Below are 14,909 nucleotides of genomic sequence, written 5' to 3' on the forward strand. Positions count from 1 at the left end.
GTGGGGACACAATCCCCACCTGGAGCTGCTGTTGTGGCTCTGCTGGGCCCATCCCTCTGGGCTGAGCTGCCATTAGGCTCCAGAATATTCCACAGGCGTTTGCACAGCCCTGTGCCTCCAGGGTTACCGAGGGGGTCCTGCGGGAGCCGGGGGCTGCTCAAAGGGGCTTCTGTTGTTCCTTGAAAGGCTGATGGGATTTGTAACAGCTGCCTGTGAGAGCCGGGCCCAGGGTCATCACTCCAGCGTTGCTTCCCTGAGTTCTCTGGGGCCCAGCCCAGGCTTTGCAACCACCGCGGGCATCCCTGAGCCCTTCCCTGGCCCCTCGGACACCGCTCGGCTGCTGGGGTGGGTGAAGGATCCCACCGGGGTGGCAGCGATGGTCGGGGTCCCCATGGGAACAGCGGTGGCTTTGAGGGGGTTGTGTCCTGTCCCTTCCCACGGCAGAACCCTCGGCACAGCAGAGCCGTGTCAGGAGCTGGCTCTGAAAAACTGCTTCCTTTAACGGGAAAAATCGTGGACTCTGCCCCAAAGGGCTCTTCCAGCCCCTGCCCGGAGCCGGGGGAAGGCACTGCCTGCAGGCTGAGCGCCCCAAAGCTCGGCCCTAAAGCCCAGCCTTGAGGAAGGAGCACCCCAAAGCCCGGCCCTCCCCACGCCCCCAGCCCTGCGGGGTGCGGAAAGGGAATGAGCTGGAACCCCAAACCACTCACCCCAATTCGAGGAGCGATTCGGGAATCCCAAATCATTAAGGGAGCCCCGGGGCGGGGCCGGGAGTGGAGCTGAGCCCTTTGTGTGTCACAAAGGCGGGCCCTGCCTCGGGGGACACGCGGGGACTCCGGGGAGAGGGTGTCCCCAAGGGAAAAGGGACACGAGTGCTGCCGAGGCAGAGTCCGGGCTGGAGCTGATGAGTGGGGGCTGGCAGCCCCTCCTGCTGCAGGCCTGGGCGGGGGAGGACGATGAGGATGAGGATGAGGATGAGGATGGTCCCTGCCGACCCCGCGGTGCAGCAGCGGCTCTTTGGGGAGGGGGGGGCTCCCCAAGGCCGGTCGGGGCCGGGGGGGGGGGGGGGGATTGCCCGAGACTGCGGGAGCGATGCGGGTCTGCCAGTTGCCATGGAAACCGCTGGGTCAGAGGCGGCGGGGAGCGGCGTGTGACGCCATCGGCACCGCAATGAGCCGTGAGCGCGGGGGCGACGCGGGGCCGCGGGGCTGGGAGCCCCCGCACCGCCCCGACCCCCGCCCGGCACCGCCGGAGCGCGGCCTCAATGCCGGCGACCTTGGCCAGCGGCTCCGGGTCACCTCTGCCGGTCACCTCTGCCGGTCACCACGGCTGGATGGATGGAGCAGCCCCAGGCCCCTCGTGCTGCTTGGATGGAGTGGGACCCCTCATCTCCCACCCCACCCCACCCCACCCCACGAGCTGCTGCCACAATCCTGCTGCTAATCCCGGGTGGCTTTTCCAGCACCGAGTCAGGGTTATGTGGATAATCCATATGTTTGCAAGGCAAAGGCTTTGGGATATCCACTGTTAATCCAATTGGCAGTGGCAGTTTGGTGCCATCGGCACAGTGTCCTGTTGGAGGGGGGGGGGGACACGGCTGCCCCAGCGCTGCTCCCCGGGGCTGGGAACTCCCACAGAGCCCCGGTCCTGCCCCCCAAACCCAGTCGTGGGATTCAGCTGCAACCCCCACCTGCCAAAATAACCCAGCCAGGCAACATCCACGTGTTTATTTGCTTTTCAAACCACAGCAGCTCCAGCTGTTGCCCGACATTCGCAGCCTGGAGATCCCCTCCCTGTCCCTGTTCCCCCTAAACCTCAGCTGCAACCCTACTGGGACAGAGCTCAGCCCCCACTGCATCCCCCACCCCAAAATCCCCCTCTCCTCCAGTCCCTGCACTATTTACAGCCTCTCACACCCAGAGCCACAGCACTGGGCAGACCCCCCTTCCCAGTCTGTCCACCCTCAGGCTCCCTCAAATAAACCGGGATGGGAGGGTGTCACAGGACCCCCAGCACCCACAAACCCCCACATGAGCTAGGGCCTGCTGCCCCACAGCAGCCTCGTCCCCCTGTTAAACCCCTTAATCTATTCCCCCCCAAAGCCCTTCAGCACCATTTGTCCCTCCCCGCCCCCCTTCAGACATCCTCTTCCAGAGCTGGAATAAAATAACCCCTCGGAAATGTCAGCACCAGTGTTAGAGAGAAAAACAAAGTCAAAAAGTGCTTGGAGCTGCCCAGCCCCACAGCCTGTGGGGGGACAGAGCCCCACCAGCTGCCCGAGCAGGAGCAGGGTCCCGTGCTGGGGGTCCCACAGATGTCACCAGCGTGGCCGTGCTGGTCCAGAGCAAATCCAGCCCCGTCCTGCCATCCCCTGCAGAGGCACCCCAGCATCACAGAGCCCCCCAAATCAGAACAGGGGCGTGGGGCACCGGGGCTCAGTCCTTAAACCTGCGGCCTGCCTGCATCTTCTTGTAGTACAGGTCCACCTCGCTGTCCCCTGGCCCGTCCCGCTCGGCCGGCTTCCTCCTCAGCGTGGAGTCACGGCTGGCTGTGGCCAGCAGCCCCTCAGGGGGGGCTTCCACCCGCTCCCCACCACCCCCTGCTGCCCCCGGGATGGCGGCCAGGCTGCCGTAGCGCGGCTCGTCCTGCTCCATGTCGCTGACAGAGGAGCCAGGCGAGACGCCGGCGCTCTTGGCCGGGCGGAAGCCGTGGAAATCCTTCCCCACCTCACCCAGCTCGTAGGTGTCTGACCCCTCCGGCCCCTTCGGCCCCGATTTCCACTCCCAGGGCCCGTTGCCAGCGGAGAGGTGGACAACGGGGTGGTGAGGGGCGTGGGCGTCGATGGTGATGATGCTGGAGCTGTCGCGCTCCGAGGGCGAGCGGTACTGCGAGGAGTCAGAGCTGGTGGAGGACGAGGACGTCTCCGAGTGCTTGGGTGTGACGGAGACAAGACTCTGCTGCTTGGACATGGCGATGACCTGCATCAGGCGCGGCGGGTTGGCCACCCTCTGCGCTCCCCCCTTCTCTGCCACCATCACCCACTTGGCCCTGACGGCCGCCCCGCTGCCGGCTGCGGCCCCAGCGCCCGCCTGGCTCTCCTCGGGGATGTGCACCAGCTGCGAGGCGCCCGGCCGGGGCTGGATCAGCACACGGGGCCCCATGGCCGCCCGTTCAGCAGAGCGTGCCTGCACCGTGGGGTACAGAGATGGGGGCACCTCCTCTCCGGGCTCCCCCACAGCCCGGCCCTGCGCCGCCTCCTCGGCCAGCGTCATGCTGCGACCCTCCAGCGACTTCTGCTTCCACTCGGTGATGAGCTGCTTGGAGCGCGAGGCGTCCACGGGGACGTGGATGGTCATGTGGCGCCGCGCGGGGTCGTCCATGGAGGGCGTGTTGACGCGGGGCAGGGTGTTGCTGAAGGTCACCATGTTCTCCTTGCCCATGGGGCTGCGTGGGGCCAGCAGGTCCACGTCCACGCTGGCCCGTTTCAGGCTGCCCAGGGAGTTCTTCTCGCGCGGCACCGGCCGTGCCGCTTCCTCCAGGCGCGCCTGCGGGTTCAGCTCGTCGGTGCTCACCTGGAGGGGGATGCAGTTGTTCCAGATTGCAAGACAAGGTGTTTTCTGTTAACATCTGTATGGCAGATTATTTTTTGTCAAGTGGGCAGTTTGCCTTACCTCTCTCTTTGAGTGACCACACCTCCCTCAGGAGGGGACATCTGCTGATAACAGCTATTGAATGTCACTGCATGGCTGATAAGAACTACAGCATCCCATTGGGAGATGTGAGCCCAGAGGGAGGAGCCAAGCATTCCTACCTGGATATAATCTGGAGATTCTGGAACACCAGCCAAGCATTCCTACCCAGATATAATCCAGAGGTTTTTGAGACGCCAGCATGGCTTTCTCCACTGGATTCCCCAGAGGAACAGGAGCTGTCTCTTCTCCCACTGAATCTTCAGAGGAAGAATACATCCTTCCCTACAGATCCCCCTTTGCTCCAACAGAACCACCCCTGACACTGCAGGAGGGCTGAACCACAATTCCAGTGGGACTGCCACCAACACCCTGACCCACAGGGTGTCAGGTTGTGTTCTGACTCTGTCAGTGTTGTTCTACTGTACTGCATTGTTTATTTTATCCTCTTTTTTTTTTAATTTTTCCTATTAAAGAACTGTTATTTCTTGCTCCCATATTTTTGCCTGAGAGCCCCTTAATTTAAAATTTACAGCAATTCAGAGGGGTGGGGAGGGTTTACATTATCCATTTCAGGGGAGGCTCCTGCCTTCTTTAGCAGAGTCCTGTCTTTCCAAACCAAGACACAGTATGGGTAAATGAAGGTGGTATAGAATGTAATCTTATCCCCTAAAGAGTTGCAGCTGAACCAATTACTTAAGATTAGGAGCGGGCCTCATTTTAACAGGCCACACCTGTAGGCAATAAGAAGAGTGTTATAAAAGAGTAGATTGGTTGGTTGAGGGATCTGGAGTCAGGTGTGTCGCAGACATCTTTTATGAAAAATCCTTTCCTTAGGATTTTTCCTCCTGAGAAGCTGAGAGGCCTCAGGAACAAAATGTAAACAATGATTATCTGCTGTTAATGCAATGGGTGGATCTTTGATTGGCCCGGTTGGTTGTTTTTAATTAATGGCCAATCACAGTCGGCTGGCTTGGATTCTCTGTCTGAGACAGAAGTTTTTGTTATCATTCCTTCTTACTCTATTCTTAGCTAGCCCTGTGATTAAATCCTTTCTTCTATTCTTTTAGTATAGTTTTAATGTAATATATATCACAAAATAATAAATCAAGCCTTCTGAAACATGGAGTCAGATCCTCATCTCTTCCCTCACCCTGAGACCCCTGTGAACACTGACACACAGTTGGCTACTGCGAGGACAAGGAAGAATCAGAGGACAAGGAAGAGTCGGTGCCTAGAGGAGATGCCTACAAGAAACATCAAGGAGGCACAAAACTCCAGCAATATGGAGCCTTTGCAATGTAATGACAATTGAACTTTGCATTACAACGACAGCACTCACAGATTTGTTCTGGTGGTAGACAGAATCGTGGCCCCGCTGTGTCAGCGCCCGCAGCGCGTCCTTGGCCGGTGCCTGGGCTTGGACCCGCTCTGTTGGGGCACGGAAATTGCCAACAGCATGGAAAGCCTGTGGGAAGGAGAACCAGAAAATCCTAGAATGGTTTGTGTTGGGAAGGACTTTTAAAGGTCATCTAGTCCCTGCCGCTAGATGAGGTTGCTCCAAGCCCTGTCCAGCCTTGAACACTTCCAGGGATGACATGGGCACAGCTGCTCTGGAGAGCGAGGAGTCAAACAGCCCCACAGCATCCCCCAGCCCCTCCCTGGGCACGGGCAGGACCAGCACCCACCAGGTAGGCAGCAATGCCAGCGCCAATCAGGAAGCCCACGTAGACATCAGCGGGGTGGCTGCGGTACTGGGTGATCTGGGTCAGGCCACAGATGCCAGCAGCAATGGCAAAGGCAAAGACCAGGATGGGCTTGAGGAGCTTGGTGCTGTCCGAGATGATGGAGTTGAAATACATCTGGGGCAGGAACAGGCTGTTAGTCATGCACAGAGCTCTTGGGTGCGTGTGGAGCTGCAGGTGCCTGCACACACCCAGCATGGGCACAGAATATTGGGCAGAGCTTGTCTGTGCCAACAAGAGAGGGACATGCCCATGTCATGGGACTTGTGCCAAGCAGTGCTGGGAACTCACCGACACATAGACAGCAGCAAAAGCCGAGAGTGTGGCGTGCTGGGATGGGAAGGTCTTCCTGCAGGGAGAAGGGACGTGGTTGGGATAGGGCAGGAGGGCTGGCAGTGCCACACAGGGCTCCCCTGGTACGTACCTGGCAGAGAGGATGGCGTGCTTGTCGGTGCCTGAGCAGATGTCCTGGGTGATGTAGGGGTTGGCATCACAGGGGGTGCCCAGCAGGGTGTAGTTGGGCTTGCACACAGTCAGGAAGAAGGGAGCGTGGTAGCCTGTGGCCAGCTGGATGACGTCTGTCACCAGGGCTGTGGCACAGAGCCCGAACACGTGGACACCTGGGGGTGGCAGGAACGGGACAGTGGGGCAGCCAGGGCTCACCCAGCTCTGGAGCACTCACTGGGATGGGGAGAGTGGGGCAGCCAGGACTCACCCAGCCCTGGAGCACCCACTGGGATGGGGACAGTGGGGCTGCCAGGACTCACCCAGCCCTGGAGCACCCACTGGGATGGGTCCGGGGCAGTGTCCAGGGTCTGGGGCCATTATCACAGCCAGGGTGGCCCCACATCTCTTCCAGCCCCCAGATCCTGCCCAGGCCGTGGCACAACGTACCCACAAACCTGACGGTGCGGCGCAGGAAGGAGTTGAAGTTGCAGCCGCCGGCGTTGATGCTGCCCTCTGCACCAGCACGACCCTTCAGCCGGGACTGCAGGCAGTACACCATGCCCTCCCCGACCATGATCTGGGAAGGAACCCAGGGCGGGGTTGTTGGCAGAGCCCCCCTGATGGATGCTGGGCACTGCCAGGCACCAGGAGCACCCCAATCCCCACTGGGACAAACCCGGACGCACCGAGGCGGCGGGCGCGGCGAAGGCCAGGCTGAGCAGCATCAGCAGCGGGATGAGCTCCTCGTTGGTCTCCACGTAGGGCATGGAGAGAGCTCGGTCATGGCACTGGAAGCCCACCTTGGCCGGCTTGAAGAGGTCCGTGAGCTCCAGGAAATAGAGCGTCACCACGGAGGAGGCCACGATGGGCAGCTGGGGAGGGCACAGAGTGGGGACCAACGACCCCCAGAGCGATGGCACCACACAGAACGGGGCACAGAACCCAAACCACTGTGCCAGGGACTGGGACGGAGCCCCTGCACAGCCCCCAGGCCGTGCCCACTCTCCCCACACCCACCTCCACGAAGTAGAAGCAGGGCAGGAGCGTCATGCTGTCCTTGGGGGCGCGGGTTTTCTCCTTCGGGGGGATCATGGTCCTGGGCAGGCACAGGAGTCCCACCGGGCTGTGGGGGCACCAATGTCACCACATGGCAGGCACGGTCACCACTGGTCACCCCTCCAAGTCCCTGGAGGAGGATGAGCCCCCCCCGAGCCACCCCCCGAGCCTGCAGGGACACCCCCTGTCCCTCCTGGTCACCCCCAGGTCACAGCAGTGCCCCCCTCACCAGGCTGGAACTGGGGGTGCCCCCAGCGCCGCGGGGGTGCCCAGCCGAGCCAGGGGCTGTGACAACAACAGGTGGGGCGGAGGCTCTGTCGCGACAGGCGGTCACCCCCGCGACAGGCTGGATGCGGAGGGCGTGCAGAGGGGGGTGTGCCCGCAGAGCCGGGCCGGGGCTCCCCGAACCCTCCCGGCCCAACCCCACGAGACTGCACCGAAACGAGGGGGGAGGATAACGGGGATGCAGCGACGAGGGGCAATGAAAGGGGTGATGGCGGGGGGTGGGGGGTGAAATACCGGGGGATTTACCGGGGGCATCACCGGGAGGGCGGGGGCGCAGCGGGAACCTCCCCTTGGCACGGCCGGTGCCGCAGCCGCGGGCGGGGGTCGGGGATGGGAGGATGGGGAGGGGGTGTCGGGGCAGGAGGAGGAGGAGCAGCGGCGCCTTTGTGTCCCACTCACCTCGGCGGCGGCCCCGGGGCTCGGCGGCGGCCGGGGATGGGGGGGATGTCCCGGTGTCCCCGCGATCCGGGATGCTCCTGCCTCGGCGGAGCGCGGGGAGCGGCGGCTTCCTCCGCCCCCGCCGCCTCCTCCTCCTCCTCCTCCTCCTCCTCCTCCTCCTCCTCCTGCCTCGCCCGCCGCCCCCCGCTCCGCCCCGCAGCCCCCGGCCCCTCCCGGGGCGCCGAGCCCCCTTGGAGCCCCCTTGGAGCCCCCGCCGGTGCAGGGATGGGGTCTGGGGGGGGCCTGGGGGGGGTCGGGAGGTCGGTGGGGAGAAGGAGGAGAGACAAAGGGCGGGCGGGGCCGAGCACAGCAGCGGGAGCGACCTCGCTCCGCGCCGTGCCAGGAACCGGGGGGTCCCGGGGCTGCCCCTAACCCATCTCCAGCCCCCGGATCAACCTTTATCTCCCTGTGCCCCCTGCCCCAAGGCCCCTCCTGGCAGGCAGAGCCCCCTCCCCTGCATTGGCTTGGGGGGATCCGAGGGGTGGTGCCACACCACGGGGTGAGATGTGACCCCAAAACCACGGAGGGATGAGATTTAACCCCAAAATTCACCACCCCAGAGCTCTGCCAGCCTCCCTGGGCTCTCTGGGCCGGGAGTGCTCGCCCTGCCCGTGGCACCCGAGCGTTTCAGGGAAGGATTCCTGGCCCCAAGCTCACAAACAGCCCCGGGGACAATGTCAGGAGCCACTCTCAAGCAGGAGCCTCGTGTCTCCCAGATTTGGGCCTGGGGAGGGAGGTGGGTGCAGCTCCCTTTGCTGTCTGGAGGCTCCCAGCCCCTCCTGGCAGAGGCAGCAGCCCCCAGCCCCATCCTCACCCTGCAGAGGATCCCATCTGTGCCCTACCCCATATCCCACCCTGTACCCCATTCCCTGCACCCCCACACTCACTTATTCCCCCCAACCACCCTCTACCATCCTGGGGCCTCCTCACGGTGCCCTCATTCCATTTTTGGCCCAAAGTGTGCAGAAATCTCCCGGCGTATTTAACACGGAAATCCCGAATCCCTGCAAGCCGCGATTAAGCTGCGGAAAATCCCGGATTTGAGCCGGGCTCAGCCCCCTCCCCACAACGCCCCCACCCTGCTCCGACCCCTGCCCAGCGTGGGGACAGCGGGGAGGGGGAGCCACCACTGCAGAGGGGGCAGCTGAGGGACAGAGGGACACCTGAGAGACACCTGAGGGACAGAGCGACACCTGAGGGACACCTGAGGGACAGAGGGACCCCTGAGGGACAGAGGGACACCTGAGGGACACCTGAGGGACAGAGGGACACCTGAGAGACACCTGAGGGACAGAGGGACCCCTGAGGGACAGAGGGACACCTGAGGGACACCTGAGGGACAGAGGGACACCTGAGAGACACCTGAGGGACAGAGCGACACCTGAGGGACACCTGAGGGACAGACCAACACCTGAGCCTCCAGGGATCTCCCTGCCCATGTGTCTGGCCACTTGCTGACCACTGCCCTGGGGGATGGGGGGGTCAGAAATCGAGGGGATGGGGGGGGTCTGAGCAGCCGGACAAAGGGAATGTGGGCTTGTAAAAGCTGGTGGAGCAGGGAAAGAAGGAGAGGATGGGTGTCCCCTGGAGCCCTGCTCAGCCAGACCCTGCTCTTGGTAGCCACGGTGGCCATCCCAGCAAGGTGGGAAAGCAGTGGGGTCTGGAGGAGCTGTGAGAGGCTCCGTGTTAGGAGTGTCGGGGGGTAGGATGGTTGGGATGGACAGAGATGAGAAATCTCTGCAGCCAGGGCGTGGAATTTGGGGTTTATTGCAAAGGGCCGGGGTGCAGGGCCCTGCTGGGAGCTGCCAGGCACAGCTCAGAGCAGGCCCGAGAGGAGAGAGGGGGAGAGAGGATGAGAGGGTGAGAGAGTAAAAGGCGTAAGAGAGGGAGGTTCCCGTTCCAATACAATAAATCTTCTTCCGTGTTGAATATTCTGATTCTTACTGACCAATCTAGTACAATACACAAATCCTATAGCATTTCCATACAGCCTATAAGAATCACTACATTACCACACTGTGTTACATTTTAAACCCTAAAAACTCCTCTTTGGGCCCCTTCTGCCAGGCTGGCAGAGTCTGCTCTGACCCTTGGGCCTGTCTGCAAGCAGAGGGTGTTGTTCCATCAAAAGGGGATCACCTTCAGTGGCCACACCATTGTTTTCTCATTCAGTAACTGAGGGATCTCAAAGCTTGCTTTCATTTCCATCTCGCTTATAGTTTCCATACTCTCAGAATCTTTTGCCAGACAATAATATTTATCAGGCTTTTCCCGTTCCATCTTCCCCAGCAGCTCCGGGGCCGGGCCCGGGATGGGGCTCCGGGCGGGAGCCGGGGCGGGGGCTCCGCTCAGCGGCACCGGGGGGAAAGGCAGCGGGGAGCGGGGCAGCCGCGGCCCCCGGCACCCCGGACAGCGCCCCTGCGGCTGCCACCACCCCGCAGAGCCCCGCGTGTGATGGGGGATGCCATGGGTGACCGGTCGGGTTTGCATCCCTGGGCACGCAGCGCCCACCAGGGACCGGCCCCCCATCCGAACGGGGAGGGCTGGGATTGAATTTTCCGTATTCCTCTTTTGCCAAAAGCCTGAACTTTTCCAGCGTTTTTAAACCCTGCAGAAATCCCCGGCGGCCGGTGCCAGGGCCGGCAGCTGGGCCGGGCTGTTTCCTCCTCCCGCGCTGTTTGTGCCGGGAACTCTTGACCCCTTTTATAAGCTGAATATTTCAAAACATTCAGCCCACGCTGCGGAAACCCCCCCGCTCCCTCCTCCCCCCCTTTTCCTGCCCCAAACTGGACATAAAAGCGAGTCCCAGCCCCAGCCCCGGGTGAGCAGCGTCCTCCCTGCACCCCAAAACCCCGGGGTGGGTTTTGGGCATCACCAGCTCTGCAGCCATGGGGCCAAACCCTGCTGCCATCCTCATCCTCGCTCTGCTGCTGCTCCTCTGGGCCCCGGTGGATGGTGAGCGCTCCCCCCACACCCCAGGGCAGTGACACAGCACGGGGGTCCCTGCTCAGCCCCCCAATTCCTGCAGCCAGGTGCTGGTGCAGCCCACAAGGAGGGGTCTGGGGGTTTGGGAGGGAACCACAGGAGTGGCACTGCCCTGTTCCCCTGGCCTCTCTCCGCAGGGCAGCCCCGGGGACGGATCCTGAGGGGCTCTGAAGCCAAGCCCCACCTGAAGCCCTACATGGCCTCGCTGCAGCTGGACGGGCAGCACGTCTGCGGGGGCTTCCTCATCGCCCGGCAGTGGGTGCTGAGCGCTGCCCACTGCATGGAGGAGACGTGAGTGTGCCTGGGGGGGTCGGTGTGGGGCTGGGGGGGCTGCTGGGCTCAGGGCAAATCCCACTGTGGGACCCCAGGGTCAGAGTGTGGGACTCAGCTCCCACCTGCACAGAGGGCTGTGGGGCCTCCTGGAGCTCCCTGATGGGCTCTGCAACCCCCCAACAGCACCCCATTTCCATGGCTGGTGGCAATGACACCCCCATTTGTTTGTCCCACGCTCTGATCTCTTCCAGGGATGGCAAACTCTTCCAGGTGCTGCTGGGTGCCCACTCGCTGACGCAGCCCGAGCCCCACAAACGCCTGTACCGAGTGCGTGCCCAGTTCCCCCACCCCGGCAGCAACATCCACAACAACAAGGATGACCTGCTCCTGCTCCAGGTGGGCTGGTGGCACCCTCCTCCCCACCGGGCACAGCCCCATTGCTGCAAATCCCACTGTTCTACAGTGGAGGAAATCCTCAGGGTCAGGCTGGGCCATCCCTCCCTTTCCCACAGGAGCATCCCTGCTTCCCCCAGCTGTGACCAAATGCCTCCATCCTCCTCAGAGCTCCAGCTCTGCTCTCTGGCTGCATCCTGGGGCTCCAAGCAGGGCCAGACCCACAGAACTGGGCTGTAAAGGAGTTGCTGTAGGGTCTCCTCCAGATTACTTTAAGAATTTTATCTGATGTCTTTGATTTTTAACCCAAGGGCCAGGCTGCAACAATGCCACTCTCCTGACAATGAGGAGGCAAAGCCCTGAGGGTGGTTTCAGTGTCAGGGCTGGGCTCACCGTGTACTTACACCCAAGTGAGTGTGACCTTCCCTTGTGACCCGGCTCCCCCTGTGGTTTTGCGGCAGCTGGAGGAGGAAGCGGAGCTGAACACGGACGTGCGGGTGCTGCCCTTCCAGCGGGAGGACAGGGACGTGGCGGCCGACACGGTGTGCGAGGTGGCGGGCTGGGGCACCACGGACCACAGCGGCACCCGCCCCGACAGACTGCAGCAGCTGGAGCGGCCGGTGATCAGCAGGGACGTCTGCAACCACCGCACCCGCCACGACGGCACCATCACCCCCAAGATGATGTGCACCGACTCCCGCAGGAAGGACACCTGCAAGGTACCACCCATAGATCCACGCAGGGATGAGGGGCACAATGCCCAGAGCCTGGGAGAAGCTGTGGGACAGGAGGGTACGGCATGCTCAGGGTGGGTGCCCCCTGTGCTGGGGTGTCCTGGCAAATCCTTGCTCCAAGCAAACCCTTGGCACCATCACCCCCAACATGATGTGCACCAACTCCAGTAGGAAGGACACCTGCAAGGTACCACCCATAGATCCACGCAGGGATGAGGGGCACAATGCCCAGAGAGGCTGTGGGAGAGGAGGGTACGGCATCCATGGGGTGGGTTCTCCTTGTGATGGGGTATCCCAGCAAACCTTGGCACCATCACCCCCAACGTGATGGGCACCGACTCCCGCAGAAAGGACACCTGCAAGGTACCAAACATTCAGTAAGGATTCACGCAGGGCTGGGAGGGGGCAATGGGCACAATGCCCAGAGCCTGGGAGAGGCGAGGACCTGCAGAGCAGGAGGGGACAGCGTGCTCAGGGTGGGTGCCCCCTGTGCTGGGGTGTCCTGGCAAATCCTTGCTCCAAGCAAACCCTTGGCACCATCACCCCCAACATGATGAGCACCAACTCCCGTAGGAAGGACACCTGCAAGGTACCACCCACACAGGGCTGGGAGGGGGCAATGGGCACAATGCCCAGGGGCTGGGAGAGGCTGTGGAGCAGGAGGGGACAGCGTGCCCAGGGTGGGTTCTCCTTGTGCTGGAGTGTTCTAGCAAACCCTTGGTCCTGGCAAACCCTTGGCACCATCACCCACAACACAAAACCCTTGGCACCATCACCCCCACCATGATGTGCACTGACTCCTGCAAGAAGGACACCTGCAAAGCACCACACACCCAGGGCTGGGAGGGGGCAGTGGGCACAATGCCCACAGCCTGGGAGAGGCGAGGAGCTGAGGAGCAGGAGGGCACAGCATGCCCAGGGTGGTGCCCCTTGCTATCCACTGCAGAGCAGCTCACGGGAGCCTGGAGGAAGAAGGAACGAGGGGTGGGAGATGGGCTGGTATTGGAAAAAGGCTCCCAATATTCCCAGTTAGATTGTGCCTGGGCCGGTCTGACCCTCGCTGCTGGGCCAAAGGCAGCAACTGCGGTGTATCACCCCAGAGATACCTTGGCTTGCTGGTGGTTGCAGCTGGGCACTGAACAAATCCAGGCTTGTTAGGAACCCCGTTTACCTCAGGAGGAATGGCTTCAGGCGATGGTGAAGAGAAAAAGGAGAGGATTCTGCTGGAGGGTTTAATGTCCAGAGGTTTATTCCATGGTTACAGAGGTCTGAACGTGAGCAACTGCTCCAACAGAATCCCCCCCCCCCCCCCCCCTGCATGGTCTGATCACCTTTTAAGCTCAGGGACAGGGGGAGGGGAGGTACAGGTGAGCCACCAACCAGGTGAGAGGGGCAGGGTCTCAGGGGAAGATGACACCCAGACAGACCAATGACCCCCAGGCCTGAGGGGCATCCTTTGAACTTGACCAACCACACGACGCCTTGCTGGAATGTTCAGCCTGATTGACAGGACTCACTCAGCATGGGGGCAAGGGGGAAGGGAGAGAGGCACAGGCACACCTGGGGAAGTGACCTGGAAGTCCAAAATGGGACATTACAGCACACCACAACAGGCTGGGATGTCCTAGCAGAGCCTTGGCCGTACTGATGAGGTCTGGCCGTGCAGGGAGACTCCGGCGGGCCGCTGGTGTGCGGCGGGGTGGCCGAGGGAGTGCTCACGGCCGGCTCCCGCGTCTGCGGCAACTACAAGAAGCCGGCCATCTACACCCGCATCGCCCCCTACGCCGACTGGATCGACAGCGTCATGGCCTCTGCCGCCCACGGGGAGGAGGACACCCGCTGAGGGCACCCTGGGCACCTGCTCCTTGCCAGGCTTGCTGCTGCCAGCGCGGCCAGAGCGCCGCCGGTGCTGCCCTGCCCTGTGCCGCCGGCTCCCAGCGCTGCCCACCCCGCTGCCAGCGCGTCCCCACCGGCCGGGAGGGAGGGCTGGGCCAGGGCATGGGTGAGGAACCCAGCGAGGGGGTCCCTGGTCCCCCACTCACAAAGCACAGGGCCCGGGTGGGGGAGACTTGGGGGTCACGGCCCTTGAGAGGCTTTGCTGAAGGTGCTCAGAGCGCTGCCTGCGACCGCTGCAATAAAGTGATGATGATGATGATGGTGATGATGGTGATGGTGATGATGGTGATGATGATGATGATGATGATGGTGATGGTGATGGTGATGATGATGATGATGGTGATGGTGATGATGATGATGATGGTGATGATGATGATGATGGTGATGATGATGATGATGATGATGGTGGTGATGATGGTGATGGTGATGATGATGGTGATGGTGATGGTGATGATGATGGTGATGGTGATGATGATGATGGTGATGATGATGATGATGATGATGATGATGATGATGATGGTGATGGTGATGATGATGATGATTCCTGCAGAGCTGCTGGGCTGGAGTGGGGACAAGGAGGGAGATGGGGGGGTCTCTGCAGGAGCTTCCCCAGTGGGGAGCTGGACACGAGGTGGGACATGCTGAGGTTGTGCCCTTAGGGATGGTGTGGCCTTGGGAGGGAGCAGGGGACACATCCTGCAGTGTGGCCACAACAGGATGGAGATTTGGGGCATTGTGTGAACATTGGAAAGCAGAATTTGCCTGTAGCTGATATGGCAGTGGCAGCTCTGGCTCTCACAGTGGGATCCATGCTGGATTCTCACTGGGATCCTCTTGTCCCAGGAGCTGGGGGCAGCACAGGGCAGAGCCACCTTTCCACCACACCCTGGTCACCCCTAGAGCCCTGCCAGACCCTTCCAGTCCCATCCCAGAAGCTCCATGATCAGCAGGGAGATGAGGAGGACACCAAT

The 14,909-nt window shown here is 61.8% G+C and overlaps 2 protein-coding genes across 2 annotated transcripts; one reads left to right on the forward strand and one right to left on the reverse strand.

Moving 5' to 3' along the window:
• Positions 1-2,137: 2,137 nt before the first annotated feature.
• Positions 2,138-7,723, reverse strand: PLPPR3 (phospholipid phosphatase related 3). The gene is made up of 9 exons (XM_058040885.1): positions 7,619-7,723; positions 6,896-7,001; positions 6,565-6,750; positions 6,326-6,455; positions 5,856-6,051; positions 5,723-5,780; positions 5,375-5,548; positions 5,029-5,154; positions 2,138-3,569 (listed from the first exon to the last, which is right to left on the reverse strand). Exons 2-9 carry the CDS (start codon positions 6,968-6,970, stop codon positions 2,433-2,435), a joined length of 2,082 nt encoding a protein of 693 aa, XP_057896868.1. The 5' UTR covers positions 6,971-7,001; positions 7,619-7,723; the 3' UTR covers positions 2,138-2,432.
• A 2,744-nt stretch (positions 7,724-10,467) lies between these two features.
• Positions 10,468-14,104, forward strand: CFD (complement factor D). Its single transcript, XM_058040893.1, has 5 exons — positions 10,468-10,612; positions 10,780-10,933; positions 11,167-11,311; positions 11,770-12,027; positions 13,709-14,104. Exons 1-5 carry the CDS (start codon positions 10,546-10,548, stop codon positions 13,883-13,885), a joined length of 801 nt encoding a protein of 266 aa, XP_057896876.1. The 5' UTR covers positions 10,468-10,545; the 3' UTR covers positions 13,886-14,104.
• Positions 14,105-14,909: the final 805 nt, after the last annotated feature.

This window comes from Melospiza georgiana, chromosome 26 (genome assembly GCF_028018845.1).
Source record: "Melospiza georgiana isolate bMelGeo1 chromosome 26, bMelGeo1.pri, whole genome shotgun sequence".
Taxonomy (NCBI): domain Eukaryota; kingdom Metazoa; phylum Chordata; class Aves; order Passeriformes; family Passerellidae; genus Melospiza; species Melospiza georgiana.

What these genes read in the sequence shown, in the direction of transcription:
- PLPPR3 (XM_058040885.1), bottom strand. Translation starts at nt 6,970, where the DNA reads ATGATCCCCCCGAAGGAGAAAACCCGCGCCCCCAAGGACAGCATGACG. An exon ending in CCTGCTTCTACTTCGTGGAG is followed by an intron (nt 6,751 to 6,895) that starts GTGGGTGTGGGG and finishes TGCCCTCCCCAG; the next exon opens with CTGCCCATCGTGGCCTCCTC. An exon ending in CACGCCATCCTCTCTGCCAG is followed by an intron (nt 5,781 to 5,855) that starts GTACGTACCAGG and finishes TTCTCCCTGCAG; the next exon opens with GAAGACCTTCCCATCCCAGC.
- CFD (XM_058040893.1), top strand. Translation starts at nt 10,546, where the DNA reads ATGGGGCCAAACCCTGCTGCCATCCTCATCCTCGCTCTGCTGCTGCTC. An exon ending in CCTCTGGGCCCCGGTGGATG is followed by an intron (nt 10,613 to 10,779) that starts GTGAGCGCTCCC and finishes CTCTCTCCGCAG; the next exon opens with GGCAGCCCCGGGGACGGATC. An exon ending in GCAGGAAGGACACCTGCAAG is followed by an intron (nt 12,028 to 13,708) that starts GTACCACCCATA and finishes CTGGCCGTGCAG; the next exon opens with GGAGACTCCGGCGGGCCGCT.